Source organism: Anomaloglossus baeobatrachus, chromosome 5, assembly GCF_048569485.1.
Source record: "Anomaloglossus baeobatrachus isolate aAnoBae1 chromosome 5, aAnoBae1.hap1, whole genome shotgun sequence".
In the NCBI taxonomy this organism is placed as follows: domain Eukaryota; kingdom Metazoa; phylum Chordata; class Amphibia; order Anura; family Aromobatidae; genus Anomaloglossus; species Anomaloglossus baeobatrachus.
Genome location: NC_134357.1, coordinates 581,053,570 through 581,081,402, shown reverse-complemented (window position 1 = coordinate 581,081,402; position 27,833 = coordinate 581,053,570). Strand labels below are relative to the sequence as shown.

The window sequence follows — 27,833 nt, the reverse complement described above, 5'->3', positions numbered from 1 at the left end:
ATGTGTGTTGGTGGAACCGGTACCGACCCTCCTTGGACCTGGGATAAATACTACACCCTAATTGAGGTGCAGTACCCTGTGATGCCTGATGCCTCAGGGGCGTCACAGCAGAATTAGAGCTGATCATAGATGTGACTTCTCCATCTGTCTGTTACTTTTGGATCACATTTATCCCGTTCTCTACACTGAACACTTACATCAGAGTTTCGACACCAGGTTATCAGACAGAGAGAGGTCACCCCTATCCCATGGGTCAGAAGGTCACCGCGCACGCCAGCACTACTTGGATCTGCTTTGTTTTCCACTTAGCTGTGCAGACGATCCTTGTGCTGGTGCTGCTAGGGTTAAGCGGACCCTTGTGTCTTTCTTGGCTTACCATCCTGAGATGTCTCAGCTGCTCTGATTTTTGCACTCCCCTCTGGTATAAGTTCTCACCTTTTTACCTCAGTAGTTGCCAGGGATAACTTGCTTTTCCATGGTGCTGGCATGGAGGTGAGAGCCATGGAAAGAGATTTTTTTTTCGTTTAATATTTCTTTATTGTTTTCAAGAAAAATTATATAACAAAGCATGAATATATATAATTTTGTAGTGCCCGGTTTTACAGAATATGGAAAAGTTGCAGTTTGGTCTGGGCATTTAAATCTTATACAGCATATACTACAGTGAACTTTATCGTAGGTCTTACAAGAAAAATTCTTCATAACATCCTTAATGACATCTTATCCCAAGTATATATCAATCGTTTATCTTTTGTTCTATTTAATATGTAGATGGCAATATCATTCTGTATAATCTTGCCATATATTTCAACAAGTAAACCTATGTACACTAATTAGATAAGCAAGAGAAGGAAAAGAGGGGAAAGAAAGAAAAGCAAGGGATGAAAGGAGAAGAAGAGGGAGAAACAGAAGAGAAAGAAGGAAAACACGAGAAAGAGAGAAGGGGAGATTCTGTAGGGTTCTGTAACGTGGCACCATGCCATCCTCCCATCAGGAGGGCCACTTCGCCCCGCCAAACATCAGTGTGGCAGCATGCCCGTGTGTAACCAGGATTGGAATTGTTGTGTTTCTCTGAATTGAAGCCACGGATACCAGGTGGAAAAGCATAGTGAGTCTCTCCCTTCATCAAATGCTCTTATCTCTTCCAAACGTCTCAGGGCATCCATAGCCCCCACCCAGTCTGCTCTTCTCAATGTATAGGTGGACCTCCAATGTTTCGGTATGATCTGTCTCATTGAGATCATGAAGTATGAGAGCAGACCTCTCTTCGCCTTGGAGATTGCCCCCCCCGTACATTGAGAAGAGTGCCACTTCCGGCGAGGGTGTCACTACCACTTGATGTAAATGATTATAGAGAGCAAAGACGTCTTCCCATAATCCCTGGATCCCTGGACAAGACCACCAAACATGCAGCATTGTGCCCGCCGAGGTCTGACACCTCCAGCAAGTGTCTGAGACCTGTGGAAACATTCTGTGGAGCCTGGCGGGTGTCCTGTACCACCGTGCGAGGATTTTATAGTTGAGTTCCTGCATTCTACATGAGATGGTGGATTTGTGTGTTAGGTTAAATGACTTATACCACTGTTCTTTGGAAAAAGTCTTTCTCAGTTCTGACTGCCATTGCCCTACATACTCGGGCAGGTCCCCCCCCGTCCCTCCAGACACTGTTATGTTGTAGATTATCGAGACTGTGTGGGGAGGTGTTTCTCGAAGGAAACATAGTCTCTCAAATGGAGTCAAGTCCCTATGCATCTCAGATCTCGGAGACAGAGAGTCTACAAAGCTTACGTAGTTGTAAGTATTGAAACCAATGATTTGGATCTCTTGGCCGGTCATCTAGCAAGGACAACAGTGGTCTGCAACCCTGTTGAGTAATGACATCTTTAACACGTGGGATCCCTCCCGTTGGCATTGAAATCAAGCTGGGACGGATTTCGTGAAGCCAGCATTGGAATGCAGGGTTGCCCACCAGTGGTGTCATAGGGCCCGGTTCCCCTGTCAGCCTATATCGCCTATTGGCCCTCCTCCATGCAGTAGCCAGAGACAAGAGAATCGGGGAAATTCCCAGGGTCTCCAAGTTGATTCTAGATGATAACCAGAAGATTCCCTGCGTCATGGTTGCGTGTAGATCACATTCAATCTCTACCCACAATTTTCTGTCCCTGTTATGGAGGAGATCCAGTATGCAATTGCCCACCGACGCCGACGCCGCATGGTACGCTTTAAAATCAGGTAGCCCCACCCCTCCGCCCCAGCGAGACCTGTTCAACATGGAGTATTTCAGTCGGGGTCTGGTACCTCGCCATACAAAATTGCTGATCATCTTTTTTAACTTGAGGAAGAAGTTTTCTCCTAGATTCAATGGGATTGTTTGGAACATATATAGTATTTTGGGTAGGACATCCATTTTAATTGTATTGACTCTGCCAAACCACGAGATGGGGAGGTTATGCCAAGCCGTGAGGTCTTTTTGTATGTTTTTTAAAAGGTCTGGAAAATTATGTTCATATAGGTCTTGGTGTTTAGAAGGTATCCTGATCCCCAAATATTTTATGCAATTGCTGTTCCACTTAAAGGGAAAAACGGGTTTGAGGGCATCCTCTTCCACCGACGGTAGCGATACGTTTAGGATCTCTGTTTTTTGTAGGTTTACTTTAAAGTTGGAGAGTCCACCAAAAGTCTCAAACTCCTGTAGTATGGCGGGTAAGCTAATCCTTGGTTGTGTCACATATATCAGGAGGTCATCTGCAAACAGTGCCAGTTTGAGATGTTGGTCCTATCTGTAACCCCTTTATCGAGGGGTTTTTCCTAAGCGCGTTTGACAGGGATTCCATTACCAAAATGTATAGGTATGGTGATAGAGGGCATCCCTGTCTGGTGCCATTTCCAATATTGAATGGGGTTGACAGGCGTCCGTTCACACCCACTTGTGCCGTTGGTTCACGGTATAGGGCCTTTACCCATTGTAGTAAGCGCGAACGGACGCCAATTGCCTGCAGCGTGGCTTCTAAAAAGCCCCAATGGACTCTGTCAAATGCTTTTTCGGCATCGACTGTCAAGAGGCACATTGGGGTTTGGCGTTGTCGGGCTTGGGCTACCAAAGACAGGGTTCTGATTGTATTATCACGCGCCTCCCTCCCTGGAACAAATCCTACCTGGTCTTTGTGTATCAGCTTGGGAATGTAGGGGCCTAATCTCAAAGCTATCATTTTAGAGTATAGTTTAATATCCACGTTTATTAATGAGATAGGTCTGTAATTGGCGCAAGTTAGTGGATCTCTGCCAGGTTTTGGGATTACTGTTATTCGGGCTTGAAGTGTCTGTTTAGGGAACTGGCATGTTTTTGTTATGGAGTTAAAGGCTTTCAACATTATAGAGCTACAGGCTTCTCGTAGAACCGGGGGGGTATACCCGTCGGGGCCAGGACTTTTGCCAACTTTAAGGGCTTTAATAGCATCGCCTAGTTCAGTGTCTGAGAAATCCTCTTCTAGGCTCTCAGCCTCTGTATCCTCAAGAGGGTCTGGTGCATATTTATTGAGGTATTCTAAGATGTTATGGTGTCTCATGTCAAATAATGGGGCATGTGGAGTTGGGATGTTGTAAAGTTTTGCATAGTAGGTTCTAAATTCTTCTAGTATGTCAGGGGTGGAGTAGATCTGAGTTCCTGTCTGTGAGTTTAGCGAGAGTATTGGAGTTTGTGCATATCTGGGATGTAGGGTTCTGGCCAGTAATCGTCCACTTTTATCTCCAAACTCAAAGATATTCCTGCGGAATTTATCCCTGGCACACAACGATTTTCGATCTAGTATGGATAATATTTGGTGACGAATGTTAGATATTTCTATTTTGAGTATATCACTGGCTCTGGATTTATTTATCGTTTCTTTGTGGCCTAGCTGCAGCAGTAGTTCTTTTAGCTCTCTTGCACTTTCTTTTTTAATTCTGGATCCATGCGATATGCAAACCCCCCGAATCATACATTTTAACGCTTCCCATTTGACCGGGTCTGGTGTAGGATCTGCCGCATGATCTATTTTGAAATTTGCAATGGTCTTATGGATATCTTCCAGACACTGCACATTTTTAAGTAGATTATCATTAAATCTCCAGGTGTGTCCCGTGTCCCCTCTGTCCCTTACCCCAATTTCCCCATACACTGGTGCGTGGTCCGACCAAAGGAAGACATCCATCGAGCAGCCCGGGGATTTGTCCAGCAAGTCATGGGATATGAAGATGTGATCTAATCTGGTGTAGCTGTTGTGTACTGTGGAATGAAAACTGTAGTCTCTGACTCCGGGATGTAGGACCCTCCAAAGATCAACTAATTTAAGGGATGTCAGTTCCCTTTTCAATCTACGTAGTGCCGAGGAGGGGATTGCGGACCTACCAGAGGACGAGTCCAGGACCGGGTCTAGAACGAGGTTGAAGTCTCCTCCCACGATGATACAGGTGCCACCCGCAAACTCCGCCAGCCCCCTCAAAGTCTCCAGTCCAAAGGATACCTGGTCTTGATTTGGAAAATAGATGTTAGCAATGGTATAGATGTTATTCAAAAAAGATATTTTAAGAAATAACCAGTGTCCCTCCTGGTCAATGAGTGTGTCAAGGATTGTTGGCTGGAACGTTTTGTGGAAGGCAATGGAAACCCCGCATGCCTTCCGACTAGGGTGTGGGCCATGAAACCACGTCGGGTAATTTTTGGTTTTACATTTACGTGTATTGGAAGCTATGAAGTGTGTCTCTTGGAATAGAGCTATTTTAACTCCCTTCCGATGTAGACGATATAAGATTTGACTCCTCTTTTCAGGTTTATTTAAACCTTTAGCATTGTAGGTGCAAAAGGTTAGGTGCGACATCACAGAAAAGAGTGGGAAGGGGATAGAAAGAGAGAAAAGAAAAGGAAAAAGAAGAAGAGAGGAATAGAAATAAGATAGTTGAGAAAGAAAAGAGGTAAGTAAGCTAAGTAGGACTAGATGGCCTACTGCTCCTGAGTATCTACTAGTAGACTATTGTCTAATGTGGCACTCTGCCACGTCCCTAATAGAGGTACGGGGAAGCCTACGGCACTTCAAGAGCTCCCCCGTCCCCACGACAGACCTCCACATGAAATATGAATAACAATCCACATATGCAATTTAATAATGATCAATAACTTTTCCTTCCCTCCCTCCTCCCAACCCCCGAATGTTTGATATATTTCAAATATAAAACATATGGCACCGGGAGAACACGGTACAACCAACTTAGAAAAATGTAATTAAACCAGAGCTCAATATCAGATCTAGATGAAGTGGAAGGGGAAAAGGGGAGAAGGGGAAAGACAACTGGGGAAAGAAGGATTATCTAACGCAGGGAATGATGCGAAGATAAAGGACCAGTGGGGAGAAGCAGGAAAAATTTGGGGGGCAGGAAAAAAAAAAAAAAAGTGGGGGAGGGGGTAAGAGAGTTGAATATGGTGTGTGCTAGAGAGTGATGAGAGTGTGGAGAATGTGGGAAGGTGGGAAGCGGGGAGAGAGAATAGGAAAAAAAAAAAGGTGGGGGAGGGGGTAAGAGTTGAATATGGTGTGTGCTAGAGAGTGATGAGAGTGTGGAGAATGTGGGAAGGTGGGAAGCGGGGAGAGAGAATAGGAAAAAAAAAAAAAAAAAAAAAAGGGGGGGGAGGAGATGGTATGATGGGAGAGGTGGGAAAAAGCATTGATATAGTTATGCTCTATAGATATGTAGGTAGATAAACAGTCAAATATAATCAACATGTATCTCGCCTCCTGGCTCCTCCAGTATGTTTCCTACCTTTCTCTGGATGGTCAGCGATTATCAGCGATGTACATCTCGGGGGGATCCTCCAGCTCGTCTGTTCTGTACTTGTCGCCATTGCTCCCTTGGTGGTAAGGGTGTGGGACCTCCCAGAGTTGGCCAATCTGGCAGGCTGATCATAGGCAGTCCAAAAGTCCCTAAGAAATTAGGAAGATCTCCCAAGGACCGGAGGACTGCTGACTTCCCATTCTTCTTGGCTAGGAGTTGGAAAGGATATCCCCAGCGATATGGAATATCTTTATCTTTAAGGGACTGGAGTAGTGGTCTTAAGGCCTTACGTAGTTGTAGTGTTCTCCATGATAGGTCTGGCAGGACAATCAAGGGTGTCCCTTTATATGTACCCGCTCCTTTCTCTCTGCATCTTTGTAGTATGGCCTCCTTTTCTTTATAGAAGTGGACCCGACATATCACATCTCTTGGTCTGGCCGGGTCAGGGGATTTGGGACCCAGGGATCTGTGGATGCGGTCCAGTTCTGTGTGTTGTTCTGGATCACGTTGGAGGAGACGGGTGAAGAATTTTTGTGCCCATTCGTCCAGCTGTGATGGTTCCACTGCCTCTGTGAGGCCTCTAATCCTTAAGTTATTACGGCGATGCCGGTTCTCGATATCATCTAAATGGGTCAAAATGTCCTGTATCTGGGCTGTGTGCTCTGATAGGACTTGTTGATGTGATTCTATATGGGAAAATATCTGTTCCTGCACCTCTTCTGTAGCTGCTACACGCTGGCCAATTTGTTTGATCTCTGATTGTATAGCAGCCATGTCCTGCTTGTGGGATTCCCTTAGTTTCCCCAGCAAAGAGTCCATTTCCTGCCTGGTTGGAATTGATCTGATATGTGCTTTCCAATCCCAATCTTCCTCTTGTACCTGTGACTGGTCTGGTTTATTCTTGTCTCCTTTGTTTCTGCTGGTGGAGGTATTTGAATTGGAGGGTCTTTGTTCTTTAGGTGATGTATGTTGTTGTGGTGGTTTTATTACAGGCTCCTCTCCGGGTGCTGCAGGTCTGCTTCCCATAGCTGCTTCCCATAGCTGCTGGAGTTTGTTGTAATATTGGGCTGGAGCCTTGCTCTGCCTGTAACTCCCCTGGAGATCGTTGTTGTGTCTGGGGCAAGGGGTTATCAGTATTCCCCTCTGTGGTGCCCAGCTTTAATGTGTCTGCATTTAGAGCTGTGCTGGCTGCCAGCACGTGTGGGGGCAGTGAGGTCGCTCCTCTGCATGTTTGCTGAGTGTTATCTCCTGTCTCAGTATCTGCCGGCGCCATCTTGGAGAGAGCAGCAGTGTCAGGCTGAGAGGCTGCAGCCCCAAAAAAGCGGCCGATATCAGCACCTTCTCCCTCCTGGATCTGTGTGCTCGTTGCCCGTCCTCTCCTGCGCGCCATTACCGTCCTGGATCCCGGTTAGTGCCTGTGTTATTGGAGTTCTGCCGTGGGTCTGTGGGAGCTCCTTCTTTCTGTGTCTTAACACTCCATCGGCTAGCTCCGCCCCCCCCAAGAGATTTTTTTTTTAATTTGATCCTGGAGATTGCTGCTTGGAAAACATTTTTTGGTGTCTTCCTATTGATCATCTCCCTTTTTATTCATTTCTCTTCCATCCCTCTTTTTTACCACTTGTTTGGGAATGCAGTTTCTTTTTCCTTTTGTGTCATTATCATAAAGAAGGACTAGTGTTCCTCCAGCCCTGCTCACTAGACACGTGATTGTCACACGACGTGAAAGAACCTGTCTTGGGACATCGGGGAGCTCAGGGTTGCTCAGAGTAAGTGACAGGGTTTATCCTTCCTGTTCTTCTCTAGAAGCAGTGGTTCCCACCCCATCTTTCTCATGATGCACCGCTCAGCCTCTTGGTGGAACTCATTGGTAACTGGTGCCTACTGTCAGCAAACTCCAACCTCAGAGGCTCTGGTGATGACTGGGTGGGCACTTAATCATGCCCCTCTGGATAAGCCTGGTTCAGGGCACAGTGAGGCTACGTCCCTTCTCCTCAACCTATTAGCATGACAGGTCTACATGTAATTCTTCAAATGACATGATTCAGATGAAACCCCCTAAAGATCCATTCACTGTAATGAGTCAGCAGAGTTAGTCTGGACTCCTCATGGCAGTGCGGCAATCATCCCTATCTAGTGAACGGTTATCTCCAAAAATTGTATTATTACACCGGATTCTTTATGATGTTACATCGTCATCTTCTCCCCATTCAGGTCCTTACAATATTGGATCCTCTCAGTGGAGATCTTCTATATAAGAGAATTCTCCTGATTGCCCCATCAAGGATGGATATGGACAGGGACAAGATGGCGGAGAGGATATTACACCTCACCCTAGAGATCCTCTTCCGGCTTACTGGAGAGGTGAGAGATTCTGATGACGTCACATTACATCATTCTTATCTATGGGAATAACAGATGGACAGAACTGGAGAGGTGAGGACTCTGGAAATGTCTGGAGTGAGATTTATTACTGTGTCTCTCCATAACCAGGATTACACAGTAGTGAAGAAGACCTCTAGTGAGCGCTGTCAGGCCCCTGTGTCTGAGGGATGGGGAAGACCCCTGAGCCCAATCACGGGGCCTCTACCTCACCCCCCGATACATGAGGACATCAATGACCAGAAGATCCTAGAACTCACCTACAAGATGATTGAGCTGCTGACTGGAGAGGTGACACTGCTGGGAATGCTGGGACATTATACAGTAACGCTATGAAGGGATCGGGGGTGACGGTATCATTGTATGTGTCAGGTTTCTATAAGGTGTCAGGACGTCACCGTCTATTTCTCCATGGAGGAGTGGGAGTATTTAGAAGGACACAAAGATCTGTACAAGGACGTCATGATGGAGGATCCCCAGCCCCTCACATCACCAGGTAATAGACAGGACTAAATACACACAGCCTATAATTATCTGTATGTAAGGAATGAATTCAGTCCCTGTATGTGTCTCTTCCAGTTCTATCCAGTAAGAGGACAACACCAGAGAGATGTCCCCGTCCTCTTCTCCCACAGGACTGTAAACAAGAAGATCCCGATGTTCCTCAGGATGTGTTTCCTCCAGCTCTACCCAGTAAGAGATTTCTACTCATGTACTTTCTGCACTAATTTTGTGTTTACATTTTTAGACTTTCTGCTCTGGATTTTTTTTCAGCTGTATTTTCTTTGCTTATAGTGTCTTCTCTATGTTGTTATGAAGGCAACTTAAACACCTGCAGAGGGTTCATGAATACCCTGTTTCCCTGAAAATAAGACCTACACCGAAAATAAGCCCTAACATGATTTTATGGGATTTTTCGAGAATGTTTGAAATATAAGCCCTACTCCAAGAATAAGCCCTAGTTACAGTCAGGAGTTGGGAGGAATCAAACTGCTCAAGTTCTGAGGAACCCCACTCTCTTTTTGACTCCATCAGTTGTATTCTAAGGTTGATTGTTTAAGGACCTTTGATGATTTCAAAGTCATGTGACATGATGTTACCAAAGGTCTCTTAATTGCAGGAGTCTAAATGAACTGAACAGGACACAGGCTGGCATGCCGGACTGGTATTAGGGGAAAGGGAGAGCAAACTGAACAATTTCACAGGGCCCCCATAATCCTAGTGGCCCCAGTGTTTATATGCCAATTATAGGACTGCTTAAGGACCTTTTTTACATCACATCATGTGACCAAAGGCTGGTGTGTGTGTTCACGCCAATTTTAACCAGCTTTGCCAAAATGGGCAGAGCTTGGCCAGAAGAAGGGTGTGATGCCACCGCTTCTCTAATTCATAACAAACTGCAATGTTTCCTATGCCAGAAATCTCACTCCAGTCCCTGGCATCATTTTTCAGTGTACATCATTGGTCTTGATGAATTTGAACCCTAATGTTTATCTGTACAGGCTGCAAGACCCTGCTACCTGCTTTGGTTACAAAGCCTAATGCGGGCTTTACACGAGACAATATATCGTGCGATATGTCGTCGGGGTCACGGTTTTCGTGACGCACATCCGGCATAGCGCACGACGGCGTCTCGTGTGACACCTCCGAGCAACGCAGTATCACTCACAAATCGTGAGTCGTGTACTCATCGTTAACTTTCATAATATCGTTTATTTACATGGGTGCAGGTTGTTCATCGTTTCTGTGGCATCACACGTTGCTCCGTGTGACACCACGGGAATGATGAGCACAGCTTATCTGCGTCCCACAGCACCCGCCGGCTTAATGGAAGGAAGGAGGTGGGCGGGATGTTTACATCCCGCTCATCTCCACCCCTCCGCTTCTATTGGCCGGCTGCCGTATGACGTCGCTGTGACGCCGAACGTCCCTCCCACTTCAGGAAGTGGACGTTCGTGGCCCACAGCGAGGTCGTCCGGAAGGTAAGTGCGTGTGATGGGGGTTAAACGAGTTTGTGCGCCACGGGCAGCGATTTGCCCATTACGCAAAAACAACGGGGGCAGGTACGATCGCTCGTGCTATCGCACGATAGATCGACTGGTGTAAAGCAGGCTTTAGGATAGGCTATCAGCATTACAGTCCCAGACAACCCAGTTGAGTTTTCAGCATCTGTCTTTATTTTATTTTCGTCTTCGAAAAAAAACGCTTTGAAATTGTCTATGTTGTGGATCAATGTTTCAAGGAGATGTTTGCAGGTTTTGCCAACTGTCATGGCAGCGTCAGGATCTGTTGAAATGATAGACTCTGGTACTTTGCATGTTAATTTCTCTGCTGTCTGTGAGCAGCGTTGGATAGACGCAGGCATCAAACCTCAGGCTTGGGCAGGCTAGTAAGAGTTATTCTCTGCTGGGCTGCTTGTTAATGTCTGTGATCACATGCTGTAGAGGAGAAAGTATTGTTTGCTCCCGTTCTGTATATGCTGGCTGGACTATTTCATTAATGCCAGCTATCGTTTACCTATACTGATCTGGTGAGGTGTTGTGATCCAGATTTATGGGTGTTTTTTGTGCATTATTACTGTGAGCTGTTGTGGTGTTAACCCTTGTTGTCATTCTTGTTGCTGCCTTCCTGCTCTTGCTTTTCTCCTTAGCCTCTCACTGTTTATTTTTGTGAGTTTGCAATGATTCCCGTCTGTCTTAATCTGTATTTCCATCATAATCCTGCCCCTTCCTTCCCTTGGGGATTACAGATTAGATCTAGTCAGGAGACTAGTAATGCACGAGACTCCGGCATCTCCATCTTCAGGGCTAATCCAAATGTTAGGAATAGCTTGAGGTCCCCTAGTGTGAGGGACAGTATAGGAGCCCCCTATCCCTCATTATCCTGCAGTCACATTGTGACAATCAATCAGATTATTTACTGTAGCACATTCCAGAGAACTGGTGCTAGGAATGTGAGAGCCGAATTAACAAAGATGTAACTCTTAAGGCCGCTTTACACACAACGATATCGCTAGTGATCTCATTAGCGACGTGACACGCCCAGATCGTTGCTACGATTTGCCGCGATCGCTCATAAGTCATTTTGTAGCTGTCACACGTACCCATCTCACAAACGACATTACATCGTTCAGTGAGATATTGTTTGACCAAGGCGGTCATGTGGATGTTGTTCGTCGTTGGCAGGGTATCAAACGTAACAATATGTCTGCTGCGTTCCAAACAACGGACAATATTTTGAAACTGAACGTCGTGTCAACGATCAACGATTTTCGCTATTTTTAAGATCGTTCAGAGTCGCACGTAGGTGTCACACGCAACGACGTCATTAAAGACGACGGAAGTGCGTCACGAAAACCGTGATCCCGACTACATATTGTCAGATAAATCGTAGCGTGTAAAGGGGCCTTTAGATCTCGATATTGGACAACAGATTCAGAATACATTTTTCCCTAATTTAATTTCTGATGTTATGGTTTAAAAAAATTAAATGTACTTTCAAGATAATATCATTAAAAATTAATAACTTTGTGTTTATTTTTAGCAGATGACTGTATTGGGATTTCAGATGGATCTCTAATATCTTCAGAATTTATAACAGATGATGAAAGTATCCCACATGATACATATGAAGAGCATGCTGTTGTCCCAGATATACCTTCAGTCCCTCCTAGGAAATCTCTATCATCTGATCTTTTCAAACAAGTCCAAAATTTCGATTTATCACAGAATTGTAAGCAAAATAAAAGTTACAGAAGGGATGTGGAATACGAAACTGCTCATACAAGGGAGAAACCATTTTCATGTTCAAAATGTGGGAAATGTTTTACCAGGAAATCAAATCTTGTTGTGCATCAAAGATCTCACACAGGTGAGAAGCCATTTTCATGTTCAGAGTGTGGGAAATGTTTTACCAGGAAATCACATCTTGTTGAGCATCAAAGATCTCACACAGGGGAGAAGCCATTTTCATGTCAAGAATGTGGGAAATGTTTTATTCAGAAATCATACCTTGTTATACATCAGAAACTTCACACAGGGGAGAAACCATTTTCATGTTCAGAGTGTGGGAAATGTTTTATTCGGAAATCATATCTTGTTGAGCATCAAAGATCTCACACAGGAGAGAAGCCATTTTCATGTTTAGAATGTGGGAAATGTTTTATTCAGAAATCAAATCGTGTTGTGCATCAAAGATCTCACACAGGTGAGAAGCCATTTTCATGTTCAGAGTGTGGGAAATGTTTTACCAGGAAATCACATGTTGTTGAGCATCAAAAATCTCACACAGGGGAGAAGCCATTTTCATGTCAAGAATGTGGGAAATGTTTTATTCAGAAATCATACCTTGTTATACATCAGAAACTTCACACAGGGGAGAAACCATTTTCATGTTCAGAGTGTGGGAAATGTTTTATTCAGAAATCACATCTTGTTGAGCATCAAAGATCTCACACAGGAGAGAAGCCATTTTCATGTTTAGAATGTGGGAAATGTTTTATTCAGAAATCAGGTCTTGTTGTGCATCAAAGATCTCACGCAGGGGAGAAGCCATTTTCATGTTCAGAATGTGGAAAATGTTTTATTTGGAAATCAGACTTTGTTAGACATCAGAAACTTCACACAGGGGTGAAACCATTTTCATGTTCAGAGTGTGGGAAATGTTTTAGTCGGAAATTAGACCTTGTTGAGCATCAAAGATCTCACATAGGAGAGAAGCCATTTTCATGTTTAGAATGTGGGAAATGTTTTATTCAGAAATCAGGTCTTGTTGTGCATCAAAGATCTCACACAGGGGAGAAGCCATTTTCATGTTCAGAATGTGGGAAATGTTTTATTCAGAAATCAGTTCTTGTTGTGCATCAAAGATCTCACACAGGGGAGAAGCCATTTTTATGTTCAGAATGTGGGAAATGTTTTATTCAGAAATCAGATCTTGTTGTGCATCAAAGATCTCACACAGGGGAGAAGCCATTTTCATGTTCAGAATGTGGGAAATGTTTTATTCAGAAATCAGTTCTTGTTGTGCATCAAAGATCTCACACAGGGGAGAAGCCATTTTCATGTTCAAAATGTGGGAAATATTTTATTCGGAAAGAACATCTTGTTAGTCATCAAAGATCTCACACAAGAGAGAAGCCATTTTCATGTTCAGAATGTGGGCAATGTTTTACTAGTAAATCAGGTCTTGTTAAACATGTGAAGAAGCCGCACAGGGAAGGGAACCTTTTTCATGTTGTGAATAATTGAAATGTTTAACTGGTAAATCAAGTTTTGCCGACCATCAGAAAACCAACAGAGCGGACCAGCCATTCTTGCTTTCAGAATTTGCCAAATGGTTTTAAGACTAATCAGATCCTGTTGTCTGATGAGTCACACAGGAGAAGCCATCATGATGTACTATAATTCAAAGGGTTTTATAAAATAAAATTGGCTACAATTGCTCAAGTAAGGATTTGTGAGGAAAAGAACCATTTTATTTATTTTTAAACTTATTGTATTTTTTGGACCATAAGACACATCTAGGTTTTGAAGGAGGACTATAGGGAAAAAGATTGACACAAAAAATGTGGTCATCACGCACTGTTATGGGGGGGGTATCTGCTGCTGACACTGTTACTGGGATAAAATCCCCTAATTCTGTACAGATGTCACCCATCCTGGGCCCCATGCCCCTTACACCTTACAGGTACTGTTGATGTGTCTCCCATCCTTGTGTATACTGTATATCCATCCTGGTATATACAGTGCTGGCCAAAAGTATTGGCACCCATGCAATTCTGTCAGATAATACTCAATTTCTTCTTTAAAATGATTGCAATCACAAATTCTTTGGTATTATCTTGTGTTTTTTCATTGCAAGCAAAATAAATGAAAAGAGAATGAAACAAAAATCAAATCATTGATCATTTCACACAAAACTCCCAAAATGGGCCAGACAAAAGTATTGGCACCCTTAGCCTAATACTTGGTTGCACAACCTTTAGCCAAAATAACTGCGAACAACTGCTTCCGGTAACCATCAATGAGTTTCTTACAATGCTCTGCTGGAATTTTAGACCATTCTTCTTTGGCAACCTGCTCCAGGTCCCTGAGATGTGAAGGGTGTCTTCTCCAAACTGCCATTTTGAGATCTCTCCACAGGTGTTCTCTGGGATTCAGGTCTGGACTCATTGCTGGCCACTTTAGTAGTCTCCAGTGCTTTCTATCAAACCATTTTCTAGTGCTTTTTGAAGTGTGTTTTGGGTCATTGTCCTGCTGGAAGACCCATGACCTCTGAGGAAGACCCAGCTTTCTCACACTGGGCCCTACATTATGCTGCAAAATTTGTTGGTAGTCTTCAGACTTCATAATGCCATGCACACGGTCAAGCAGTCCAGTGCCAGAGGCAGCAAGGCAGCCCCAAAACTCCAGCCTGGCTTTTTTATGTCTCTGGGTAAGAAGTGGGGTCTTCCTGGGTATCCTACCATACAGTCCCTTTTCATTCAGACGCCGACGGATAGTACAGGTTGACACTGTTGTACCCTCGGACTGCAGGGCAGCTTGAACTTGTTTGGATGTTAGTCGAGGTTCTTTATTCAACATCCGCACAATCTTGCGTTGAAATCTCTCGTCAATTTTTCTTTTCCTTCCACATCTACGGAGGTTAGCCACAGTGCCATGGGCTTTAAACTTCTTGATGACACTGCGCACCGTAGACACAGGAACTTTCAGGTCTTTGGAGATGGACTTGTAGCCTTGAGATTGCTCATGCTTCCTCACAATTTGGATTCTCAGGTCTTCAGACAGTTCTTTGGTCTTCTTTCTTTTCGCCATGCTCAATGTGGTACACACAAGGAAACAGGACAGAGGTTGAGTCAACTTTAATCCATGTCAACTGGCTGCAAGTGTGATTTAGTTATTGCCAACACCTGTTAGGTGCCACATGTAAGTTACAGGTGCTGTTAATTACACAAATTAGAGAAGCATCACATGATTTTTCAAACAGTGCCAATACTTTTGTCCACCCCCTTTTTTATGTTTAGTGTGGAGTTATATCCAATTTGGCTTTATGACAATTTTTTTTTTGTTTTTCATTGAAGACAAATTAAATGAAGATAACAATACCAAAGAATTTGTGATTGCAATCATTTTCAAGAAGAAACTGAGTATTATCTGACAGAATTGCAGGGGTGCCATTACTTTTGGCCAGCACTGTATGTTGCCCATATTTATCCCATCCTGGTATATATGATTCTTGTCCTAGTATATATGTCCCCATTCTTGTATATATAGCCCTCATCATGGGTCCATGCTGGTATATATTTCCCCATCACGCTGCACACATAAGAAAAGATTATACAATACTCCCCATCCCTCCGCTCTCCTGGTGCACAGTGTTCTCATCTGATGCTGGCAAGTGACTTCAGCATGTAAGCGGAGAAGCACATGACATTACTGCCATGTGCCCGCAGTTACACGCAGACGTACGTGTTAGAGAATAGTCAGCCATAATATGCTGAGCAGCCATGTTGTATCTAACAGCCATCTTGGGAAGACTTCAGCAAACTAACTTTGCAGCTAATGAGATTCATTGGCTAGAGTTCTCCCCCCAGAGAGAACATCCGTGTAATTAGCAAGTATAAGATAAGGTCCACAAAAGGTTAAATCGAATAGAAGAATACAGTCATATGAAAAAGTTTGGGCACCTCTATTAATGTTAACCTTTTTTCTTTATAACAATTTGGGTTTTTGCAACAGCTATTTCTGTTTCATATATCTAATAACTGATGGCCTGAGTAATATTTCTGGATTGAAATGAAGTTTATTGTACTAACAGAAAATGTGCAATCCGCATTTAAACAAAATTTGACCGGTGCAAAAGTATGGGCACCCTTATCAATTTCTTGATTTGAACACTCCTAACTACTTTTTACTGACTTACTAAAGCACTAAATTGGTTTTATAACCTCATTGAGCTTTGAACTTTATAGGCAGGTGTATCCAATCATGAGAAAAGGTATTTAAGGTGGCCACTTGCAAGTTGTTCTCCTATTTGAATCTCCTATGAAGAGTAGCATCATGGGCTCCTCAAAAGAACTCTCAAATGATCTGAAAACAAAGATTATTCAACATAGTTGTTCAGGGGAAGGATACAAAAAGTTGTCTCAGAGATTTAAACTGTCAGTTTCCACTGTGAGGAACATAGTAAAGAAATGGAAGAACACAGGTACAGTTCTTGTTAAGCCCAGAAGTGGCAGGCCAAGAAAAATATCAGAAAGGCAGAGAAGAAGAATGGTGAGAACAGTCAAGGACAATCCACAGACCACCTCCAAAGACCTGCAGCTTCATCGTGCTGCAGATAGTGTCAATGTGCATCGGTCAACAATACAGCGCACGTTGCACAAGGAGAAGCTGTATGGGAGAGTGATGCGAAAGAAGCTGTTTCTGCAAGCACGCCACAAACAGAGTCGCCTGAGGTATGCAAAAGCACATTTGGACAAGCCAGTTACATTTTGAATGAAGGTCCTGTGGACTGATGAAACAAAGATTGAGTTGTTTGGTCATACAAAAAGGCGTTTTGCATGGAGTCAAAAAAACACGGCATTCCAAGAAAAGCACTTGCTACCCACAGTAAAATTTGGTGGAGGTTCCATCATGCTTTGGGGCTGTGTGGCCAATGCAGGCACCGGGAATCTTGTTAAAGTTGAGGGTCGCATGGATTCAACTCAGTATCAGCAGATTCTTGACAATAATGTGCAAGAATCAGTGACGAAGTTGAAGTTACGCAGGGGATGGATATTTCAGCAAGACAATGATCCAAAACACCGCTCCAAATCTACTCAGGCATTCATGCAGAGGAACAATTACAATGTTCTGGAATGGCCATCCCAGTCCCCAGACCTGAATATCATTGAAAATCTGTGGGATGATTTGAAGCTGCTATCCATGCTCGGCGACCATCAAACTTAACTGAACTGGAAGTGTTTTGTAAACAGGAATGGTCAAATATACCAGGATCCAGGAACTCATTAAAAGCTACAGGAAGCGACTAGAGGCTGTTATTTTTGCAAAAGGAGGATCTACAAAATATTAATGTCACTTTTATGTCGAGGTGCCCATTCTTTTGCACCGGTCAGATTTTGTTTAAATGCGGATTGCACATTTTCTGTTAGTACAATAAACCTCATTTCAATTCAGAAATATTACTCAGTCCATCAGTTATTAGATATATGAAACTGAAATAGCTGTTGCAAAAACCCAAATTGTTATAAAAAAAAGGTTAACATTAATAGGGGTGCCCAAACTTTTTCATATGACTGTACAATTGCGTCAGTTGATAGATGGTGATGTGTAGTCATTAATAGCAGGTGTATTGAATCGATAAAGAAATTAAGTTGTCAATAGAGTTGTGAGTGTGTGAAGAGTTATGTGAAGTAGAGGCGCCTTCAGGAATCAGAAATGTCAGCAATGACGACATGGCTGAACTAGTGAAAAGTATCATCGAGGCCCATAGGAATACAATACGTTTTTACCGCAATGCTCGTAAATAATGTCATGATGTATCATTACAGTATATTCTTTGTTCTCCAACGTATACGCCTTTCTCTGCAGTATGAGCTTTCCTTTGTCTAAGGGCTCCAACACACATCCGTTAAAACCACGCACGTGTGATACGGGCCGTTTTTCGGGTCCGTTTTCCGTTTTTTAGGTCCGTTTTTATGGTATGTGTGGCCTGCGTGTGTATCCCGTATGCTAACCGTATGTGCGTGTGGAATGTCCGTGTGTGTGTGAGTGAAATAACTGACGTGTGTGTGTTGTCCATGTAAAATGTTCCGTGTGTGTGTGTGATGCACAATGTCGTTGATACATGTCGGCAGACAGCAGACAGAGTTGCGCGATGAGAATGAACTCAGGTGAACTTCACCCGACTTCATTGTCATGCTGCGGCTCTGTCTGTGTGCCGTGTACTGATTAGCGGTCACCCGTGAAGGACTCACCGGTGACCGCTAATCCCCTGACTGAATTGAGCAGCCCTCTCTCATACTCACCGTTTCCCGATCTCTGGCGCGGCGCTGCACGGCTGTTATAAAAACTTTGGCGGCTTTTACTATTTTGAAAAAGCCGGCCGCCCATTAATCAATCTCGTATTCCCTGCTTTACCCGCCCACCGGCGCCTGTGATTGGTTGCAGTCACACACGCCCACGACGGAGTGACAGCTGTCTCACTGTACCCAATCACAGCAGCCGGTGGGCGTGTCTATACTGTGCAGTACAATAAATAAATAATTTAAAAAAACGGCGTGCGGTCCCCCCCCCCAATTTTAATACCAGCCAGATAAAGCCATACGGCTGAAGGCTGGTATTCTCAGGATGGGCAGCCCCACGTTATGGGGAGCCCCCCAGCCTAACAATATCAGTCAGCAGCCGCCCAGAATTGCAGCATAAATTATATGCGACAGTTCTGGGACTGTACCCGGCTCTTCCCGATTTGCCCTGGTGCGTTGGCAAATCGGGGTAATAAGGAGTTATTGGCAGCCCATAGCTGCCAATAAGTCCTAGATTAATCATGTCAGGTGTCTCCCCGAGATACCTTCCATGATTAATCTGTAAGTGACATTTAAAAAACACACACACACACGAAAAAATAATTTATTAAAAATAAAAAACACTAACAAAGTCCCTCATCACCAATTTATTAACCCCGACAAAGCCCTCCATGTCCGGCGTAATCCACGGACCTCCAGCGTCGCTTCCAGCTCTGCTACATGCAGGTGACAGGAGCTGCAGAATACACTGCCGCTCCTGTCAGCTCCACGCATCAAAGGAGGTGAGTAGCGCGATCAGCTGCTGTCAGTCAGGTAACTCGCGGCCACCGCTGGTTCCAGCGGTGGCCGCGGGTAACCTCAGTGTCAGCTCAGCTGATCGCGCTACTCACCTTATTTGTTGCGTGGAGCTGACAGGAGCGGCGGTGTATTCTGCAGCTCCTGTCACCTGCATGTAGCAGAGCTGGAAGCGACGCTGGAGGTCCGTGGATTACGCCGGACATGGAGGGCTTTGTCGGGGTTAATAAATTGGTGATGAGGGACTTTGTTATTGTTTTTTATTTCTAATAAATTATTTTTTCGGGTGTGTGTGTGTTTTTTAAATGTCTCTTACAGATTAATCATGGAAGGTATCTCGAGGAGACGCCTGACATGATTAATCTAGGATTTAGTGGCAGCTATGGGCTGCCAATAACTCCTTATTACCCCGATTTGCCAACGCACCAGGGCAAATCGGGAAGAGCCGGGTAGAGTCCCAGAACTGTCGCATATGATGTATGCGGCAATTCTGGGCGGCTGCTGACTGATATTGTTAGGCTGGGGGGCTCCCCATAACGTGGGGCTCCCCATCCTGAGAATACCAGCCTTCAGCCGTATGGCTTTATCTGGCTGGTATTAAAATGGGGGGGACCGCACGCTGTTTTTTTTTAATTATTTATTTATTGTACTGCACAGTATATAGACACGCCCACCGGCTGCTGTGATTGGGTGCAGTGAGACAGCTGTCACTCAGCGTCGTGGGCGTGTGTGACTGCAACCAATCACAGGCGCCGGTGGGCGGGTAAAGCAGGGAATACGAGATTGATTAATGGGCGGCCGGCTTTTTCAAAATAGTAAAAGCCGCCGAAGTTTTTATAACAGCCGTGCAGCGCCGCGCTGGAGATCGGGGAACGGTAAGTATGAGAGAGGGGGGGAACTGACCGACAGACAGCTAGAGGGACAGATAAGACAGAGAGACCGACCGACACACATAGAGACCGACCGACGGACTGAGGGAGAGAACGAAACAGAAAAAGAAAAAAGACCGACATCACATGAAAAAAGCACAAAACGTACAGGGAGCAAACAGAGATGCGCCCGTGTCACTCGGACGTGCACACAGACCCATTGACTTTCATTAGGTCCGTGCTGCGTGTTGCGTGCAGAAAACGGACATGCTGCCGTGCAAAACGCACACAGGTACGGATCACGGACATGGACAAACGGACATGCATCACAAACGCACGTGGAGCTTTTATCATACAATAACATTGGTGCACGTTTGGCCGTGTCTCCAGTATACACGGAAACGGACCAAACACGCACGTGTTTCACGGATGTGTGCAGGCCTAACATGTATAAAAGCCCCCACATGCCTTTCGGGGGACACTTCTTCATCTGTTGCTAATTCTGCTGTTCTGCAAGACACCTGCGTGTGTCATCCTGCCACATAACCTGTCTTATCTGCTCTGTTGCTATCTCGGAATAAACTTCAGTCTTTGCTTGGAACGGATTGTCTACAACGTCTTCTTAGCTCTCAAGGTTTACGGACATTTTCTTTCAGTAAGCTGCCAGAATATTCACTGCTCCCCACAGCTGGGATTATGGGTTTGGGGAGCAGTGAATATTCAATGTCTAATAGTAGACACACGTGATCGCCCAGTCATAGGAGTAAGCGGGCGGCTTAGTAATCATGTGTACCCGCTATTAAAGAGAATGAATATTCGCTGCTCTCCATGCTAATAATACCACCTACTTCTTGGTTTGGGCTGGCTTCATTGCCTAGAGGTGGGCGGGATTATGGCGTGGTGAGCAGTGAATATTTTTAGCTGGCACACTGTTAGCCTTTTTGAGAGCCTTTAGGAACATTTGTGAAAGGTTTTGATACTGAATTATGTTTAGATAATTCACTAATCTCAGGTTGCCCACTGCTTTATATACTAAAAAGTGCAGCCCCAGATTGGAGATAGGAACTCTGAAGTATATCACATTGTATATAATTGCATTTCAAATCTTGTTGTTTTGTTAATAAATGCTTGTAAAATATATTTTCTTCATGCCTATCTTTCTTTATTGTCTATATGTGATGATTTTGCCTCAGAACCTCTGGAGTTGGCGCAGAGCTGTAGACATTTTGCAAAAAAATAGTGAGGGGAGAATTGAATCACACTGCATCCTAGATATGTGGAAGTTGTTAAGACGCTCTGTTCCCAAATTATCAATGCTTTTATGCCAAAAAAAACTGTCACAAAAATTTGGAAAGTTGTGAACAGATTTGGCATTTTCACTCTAAAATTGGCAGAGCTTGGGTGGGATGGGGGCGTGACACCACAGCTACTTTAATTCATGACAAGCTATGGTGTTCCCTATGCCAGAAATCTCACTCCAGTCCCTGATGGGAGTAATATTTGTAGCATGGCACAAGGAGGCACATGCCACTCGTCAAACGCTCCAGATTCATGAGGAGGCATTTACCTCTTCATGAATCAGGAGTGGACCCCGCAGAAATGGGGCTTTTTATGTTAAAAAACTGATTCCTTTGCAATGGATAATTGTAATAAAAAAAACTAAAGGATTTTTTCTGTCTGATATCCAAGAGATTATTTTTCCTTTCTCGCCTTTTCATTGGGGGACACAGACAGTGGGTAGTATGGTTATGGGGAGATAAGGTATGCACACCAGTGACTATGGAAGGGGAATACATGGAATAGCAGAAACTGCTGTGTGAATACTGACATGAAAAATTCAATAGCTATTTGTAAGAATGAAATGTGAAAAATGGAACCTGCATTACTGCCATGAATATATGAATAAAGAGAAATTTAGCTACTGAATTGATCAATGCAGAAGAGCCCCAACACTACGCCAAAGTATTTCTCTACGTTGGGGTCCCTAGCTTGTGTGTGTCCTCTCATGCAGTTAAAAAAACTTACCGTGTATGGGACGCTGAGACCCAGGCTATATATGCGTATAATGTGGATTGGCAATAGGTGTGTATGGGGAGGGTTCACAAACGAAAAACTACTAACATTAAGGAATAACGTTTGGAACTCCATTCTATGTCTGAACTGGGTGCAAAAAACCTAAAAAACATCACTATGGGGAGATAAGGTATGCACACCAGTGACTATGGAAGGGGAATACATGGAATAGCAGAAACTGCTGTGTGAATACTGACATGAAAAATTCAATAGCTATTTGTAAGAATGAAATGTGAAAAATGGAACCTGCATTACTGCCATGAATATATGAATAAAGAGAAATTTAGCTACTGAATTGATCAATGCAGAAGAGCCCCAACACTACGCCAAAGTATTTCTCTACGTTGGGGTCCCTAGCTTGTGTGTGTCCTCTCATGCAGTTAAAAAAACTTACCGTGTATGGGACGCTGAGACCCAGGCTATATATGCGTATAATGTGGATTGGCAATAGGTGTGTATGGGGAGGGTTCACAAACGAAAAACTACTAACATTAAGGAATAACGTTTGGAACTCCATTCTATGTCTGAACTGGGTGCAAAAAACCTAAAAAACATCACTATGGGGAGATAAGGTATGCACACCAGTGACTATGGAAGGGGAATACATGGAATAGCAGAAACTGCTGTGTGAATACTGACATGAAAAATTCAATAGCTATTTGTAAGAATGAAATGTGAAAAATGGAACCTGCATTACTGCCATGAATATATGAATAAAGAGAAATTTAGCTACTGAATTGATCAATGCAGAAGAGCCCCAACACTACGCCAAAGTATTTCTCTACGTTAGGGTCCCTAGCTTAACGTAGAGAAATACTTTGGCGTAGTGTTGGGGCTCTTCTGCATTGATCAATTCAGTAGCTAAATTTCTCTTTATTCATATATTCATGGCAGTAATGCAGGTTCCATTTTTCACATTTCATTCTTACAAATAGCTATTGAATTTTTCATGTCAGTATTCACACAGCAGTTTCTGCTATTCCATGTATTCCCCTTCCATAGTCACTGGTGTGCATACCTTATCTCCCCATAGTGATGTTTTTTAGGTTTTTTGCACCCAGTTCAGACATAGAATGGAGTTCCAAACGTTATTCCTTAATGTTAGTAGTTTTTCGTTTGTGAACCCTCCCCATACACACCTATTGCCAATCCACATTATACGCATATATAGCCTGGGTCTCAGCGTCCCATACACGGTAAGTTTTTTTAACTGCATGAGAGGACACACACAAGCTAGGGACCCCAACGTAGAGAAATACTTTGGCGTAGTGTTGGGGCTCTTCTGCATTGATCAATTCAGTAGCTAAATTTCTCTTTATTCATATATTCATGGCAGTAATGCAGGTTCCATTTTTCACATTTCATTCTTACAAATAGCTATTGAATTTTTCATGTCAGTATTCACACAGCAGTTTCTGCTATTCCATGTATTCCCCTTCCATAGTCACTGGTGTGCATACCTTATCTCCCCATAGTGATGTTTTTTAGGTTTTTTGCACCCAGTTCAGACATAGAATGGAGTTCCAAACGTTATTCCTTAATGTTAGTAGTTTTTCGTTTGTGAACCCTCCCCATACACACCTATTGCCAATCCACATTATACGCATATATAGCCTGGGTCTCAGCGTCCCATACACGGTAAGTTTTTTTAACTGCATGAGAGGACACACACAAGCTAGGGACCCCAACGTAGAGAAATACTTTGGCGTAGTGTTGGGGCTCTTCTGCATTGATCAATTCAGTAGCTAAATTTCTCTTTATTCATATATTCATGGCAGTAATGCAGGTTCCATTTTTCACATTTCATTCTTACAAATAGCTATTGAATTTTTCATGTCAGTATTCACACAGCAGTTTCTGCTATTCCATGTATTCCCCTTCCATAGTCACTGGTGTGCATACCTTATCTCCCCATAGTGATGTTTTTTAGGTTTTTTGCACCCAGTTCAGACATAGAATGGAGTTCCAAACGTTATTCCTTAATGTTAGTAGTTTTTCGTTTGTGAACCCTCCCCATACACACCTATTGCCAATCCACATTATACGCAGATATAGCCTGGGTCTCAGCGTCCCATACACGGTAAGTTTTTTTAACTGCATGAGAGGACACACACAAGCTAGGGACCCCAACGTAGAGAAATACTTTGGCGTAGTGTTGGGGCTCTTCTGCATTGATCAATTCAGTAGCTAAATTTCTCTTTATTCATATATTCATGGCAGTAATGCAGGTTCCATTTTTCACATTTCATTCTTACAAATAGCTATTGAATTTTTCATGTCAGTATTCACACAGCAGTTTCTGCTATTCCATGTATTCCCCTTCCATAGTCACTGGTGTGCATACCTTATCTCCCCATAGTGATGTTTTTTAGGTTTTTTGCACCCAGTTCAGACATAGAATGGAGTTCCAAACGTTATTCCTTAATGTTAGTAGTTTTTCGTTTGTGAACCCTCCCCATACACACCTATTGCCAATCCACATTATACGCATATATAGCCTGGGTCTCAGCGTCCCATACACGGTAAGTTTTTTTAACTGCATGAGAGGACACACACAAGCTAGGGACCCCAACGTAGAGAAATACTTTGGCGTAGTGTTGGGGCTCTTCTGCATTGATCAATTCAGTAGCTAAATTTCTCTTTATTCATATATTCATGGCAGTAATGCAGGTTCCATTTTTCACATTTCATTCTTACAAATAGCTATTGAATTTTTCATGTCAGTATTCACACAGCAGTTTCTGCTATTCCATGTATTCCCCTTCCATAGTCACTGGTGTGCATACCTTATCTCCCCATAGTGATGTTTTTTAGGTTTTTTGCACCCAGTTCAGACATAGAATGGAGTTCCAAACGTTATTCCTTAATGTTAGTAGTTTTTCGTTTGTGAACCCTCCCCATACACACCTATTGCCAATCCACATTATACGCATATATAGCCTGGGTCTCAGCGTCCCATACACGGTAAGTTTTTTTAACTGCATGAGAGGACACACACAAGCTAGGGACCCCAACGTAGAGAAATACTTTGGCGTAGTGTTGGGGCTCTTCTGCATTGATCAATTCAGTAGCTAAATTTCTCTTTATTCATATATTCATGGCAGTAATGCAGGTTCCATTTTTCACATTTCATTCTTACAAATAGCTATTGAATTTTTCATGTCAGTATTCACACAGCAGTTTCTGCTATTCCATGTATTCCCCTTCCATAGTCACTGGTGTGCATACCTTATCTCCCCATAGTGATGTTTTTTAGGTTTTTTGCACCCAGTTCAGACATAGAATGGAGTTCCAAACGTTATTCCTTAAAGTGGGTAGTATGGTGTCTCCAGGGGAGGCGTGACACTAGTTTGCCAAAGTGTTAGCTTCTCCCCCCACAGCATATACCCTAGCTAGGCAGGAAACTAGCTCAGTTTTTTCTAGTGTCAGCAGGGAGGCTGACATGTCTGGACTGAGCTCCACCAGAAGTGCCTCAGGCCAGCTTATTTTGTTTTTATTTTTACTTTTTATTTTGATTTCTTTTTCTTATTCATTCTATTTTTGATATGGGGCAATACCAGGGTGCCTGCCACCCCCGTTCCCCCCGTGTACGGGCAGAGGAAACCTGGCGTGCACAAGCCGTCAGTCTTCCCTCGCGCCCAAGTGGTCGGGTCTGCGTACCCCTCCAGGCTCCCTGGAAGCACCTCACACCAAGGTAGCTCCAGAGGGCTAAGCAGAGCCGAGGACCTGCTTCAGCCTTGAGCCGAAGATGCGTCCCTGAAATCCCCGCATCCATCACCGGTGCGTCTTCAGACGGAGTCAGGAGCAGGTAGAGAGACGACCAGTCATCTGTCCCCTGCATCCAAACCGCCGCCTGGAAAGGCGCCGGTGATGCGATGCAGGCCGTGATTCCAGGGAGCATCATTCATTTAGCCCTCGGCTTCGGCCTGCATTCTAGCAATGCCCCCTCTCACTGCTCTGGAAGCCGCTCCCTCACTCAGGAGCAGCTCCTTTCCGATTGGCCGTCACGCTTAGTCCCAGCCCTGAGACCAATCAGCCTCCGGGGGCCGTCTCTCTCCTCCATGCTGCCAGGAACGCTGGACGCCATTTTCCACGTGGGGAGCAGACTCCGGTGAGATCACCTCCTTGGCTCTGCACTTCTGCAGCACTATATACCGCTCTGCTCAGCGGTATATCGCTGTCTCTCTAGCGGTGTGCGCCTGCTGGCTAGCGGTGTATATCAGCTACTAGCGGTATATACTGGCTCTGCCTGCAGGTATATGCCGACTGTTTGACAGTATATGCCATTTTGCTATCGGTATATACCGGCTGTGCATAGCAATCACTTTATAATACTGCTAGTGGCTCCTCACTCATATAACAACGGCATATCCCTATATTAGGCTGTAGGACTCTGTTGCTGACATGCGTAACCGCAAGGGTGATAAAGCTTCCCAGGCGTCCTCTACGGACCTGTACTATGCTTGTACCACCTGTGGACGCTCGTTTTCTAATGGCCGAAGCTATCCACTATGCCGGGGCTGCGATGCCCCTACTACCGTGTCACAACAGACCCCGTTGCCGGACCAGGATGCCGTGCAGTCTCTGGATTCTGCTCCGGCCACCGGCCAGGCAGCACCCCCGTCTGATGACGTAATGCCTGCATGGGCTCTTCTAATGTCTAAAAGGTTAGATGACCTTGTCGCTCAGATATCCCAGCCGTCCTCAGGCTCCCACAGCCTTCCCCTGGCCCAGCTCCCTCAGAGGAGCCCGCCTGCTTCGTCTGGTCCCTCTTCCCCAGAACGTAAAAAGGCTGTTTCCAAAAGGCGCCATTGCGACCTCTACGCCTCATCCGACTCGGACGATGGTCAGTATGACCGAGGTTCCGTGACCTTTAGTAGTCACGATTCTCAAGACTCTGACTCTGATTCAGATGTCCTTTCTGAGTCTAGGCATATAGAAGACACACTAATTTCGTTTGTCAATCACTCTCTGTCGATCTCTGATCAGCCTCCTGACCCGACTTCTCAGTCAGCAATCAAGCGGGCCAAGAAGCCTCCTAAATCCTTTGCTCAGGATCCGTTTTTTCTGCAAATTATATCTAAACGGTGGGATCACCCTGATAGAAGGTTTAATAAAAAACCCTTCTCTTCATTCGCTTATCCCTTTCCCTCTGAAATGGTTAAGCCCTGGTCAGTACCCCCCGTTGTGGATCCGCCAGTATCCAGACTGGCTAAACACACGGTCATGTCTGTTTCAGAAAACGCATCTCTCAAGGACTCGTCCGACCGCGCAGTTGATGCTGCGGTCAAATCTATTTTCCAGGCTTCGGGCTCCTCTCTTCGCCCCCTGTTTGCCTTAACATGGGTCGCGAGAGCTATGGGGGTGTGGAGCAAGAATCTACGCAGGATGCTTCGCTCTTGTAATATTCCCCCTCCCGCTTTTGAGATCCTTGATTTGTTCTCTCTAGCCTCTAATTATTTTCTTCACGGCTCCCGAGATGCAGCTAGTTTGTCAGCCCTATCGGTCCTTTGGCTAAAAATATGGAATGCGGACAGTGCCTCCAAGAAATCCCTGTCCACACTCCCCTTCCATGGCCTGCGTCTGTTTGGAGTATCCCTGGACAAACTCATATCTGAGACGACGGGTGGTAAAAGTACCATTCTACCTCAAAAGCGGCCTGTACCCAGGAATTATAAAAAATCTCCTTGGCGCAGGCAGTCCTTTCGGCCTGCCCCCCAAAAACCATCAGCCCAAGGATTATCCCAACGCTCAGATCGAGGATCCGGTCCCTAAAGGGGCTCTTCTTGGTATTCCCACTCCAAGCAAACTAAACCCAAAGAACCTCGCTCTGTACAGGCCCCCTCAGCATGACGCCAGGTATCCCTCAGATCTGACTCCGGTTGGAG

The 27,833-nt window shown here is 44.4% G+C and overlaps 1 protein-coding gene across 1 annotated transcript in view; it reads left to right on the top strand.

Annotated features, from left to right (window-relative positions):
• The window catches only part of LOC142313127 (uncharacterized), a 184,808-nt gene that overhangs the window by 85,029 nt on the left and 71,946 nt on the right, over positions 1-27,833 (top strand). The window contains exons 6-7 of the mRNA XM_075352113.1: positions 8,772-8,874; positions 11,725-13,415. Coding sequence (XP_075208228.1) covers positions 8,772-8,874; positions 11,725-13,415 — 1,794 coding nt within the window. The remainder of the gene's footprint in view (positions 1-8,771; positions 8,875-11,724; positions 13,416-27,833) is intronic.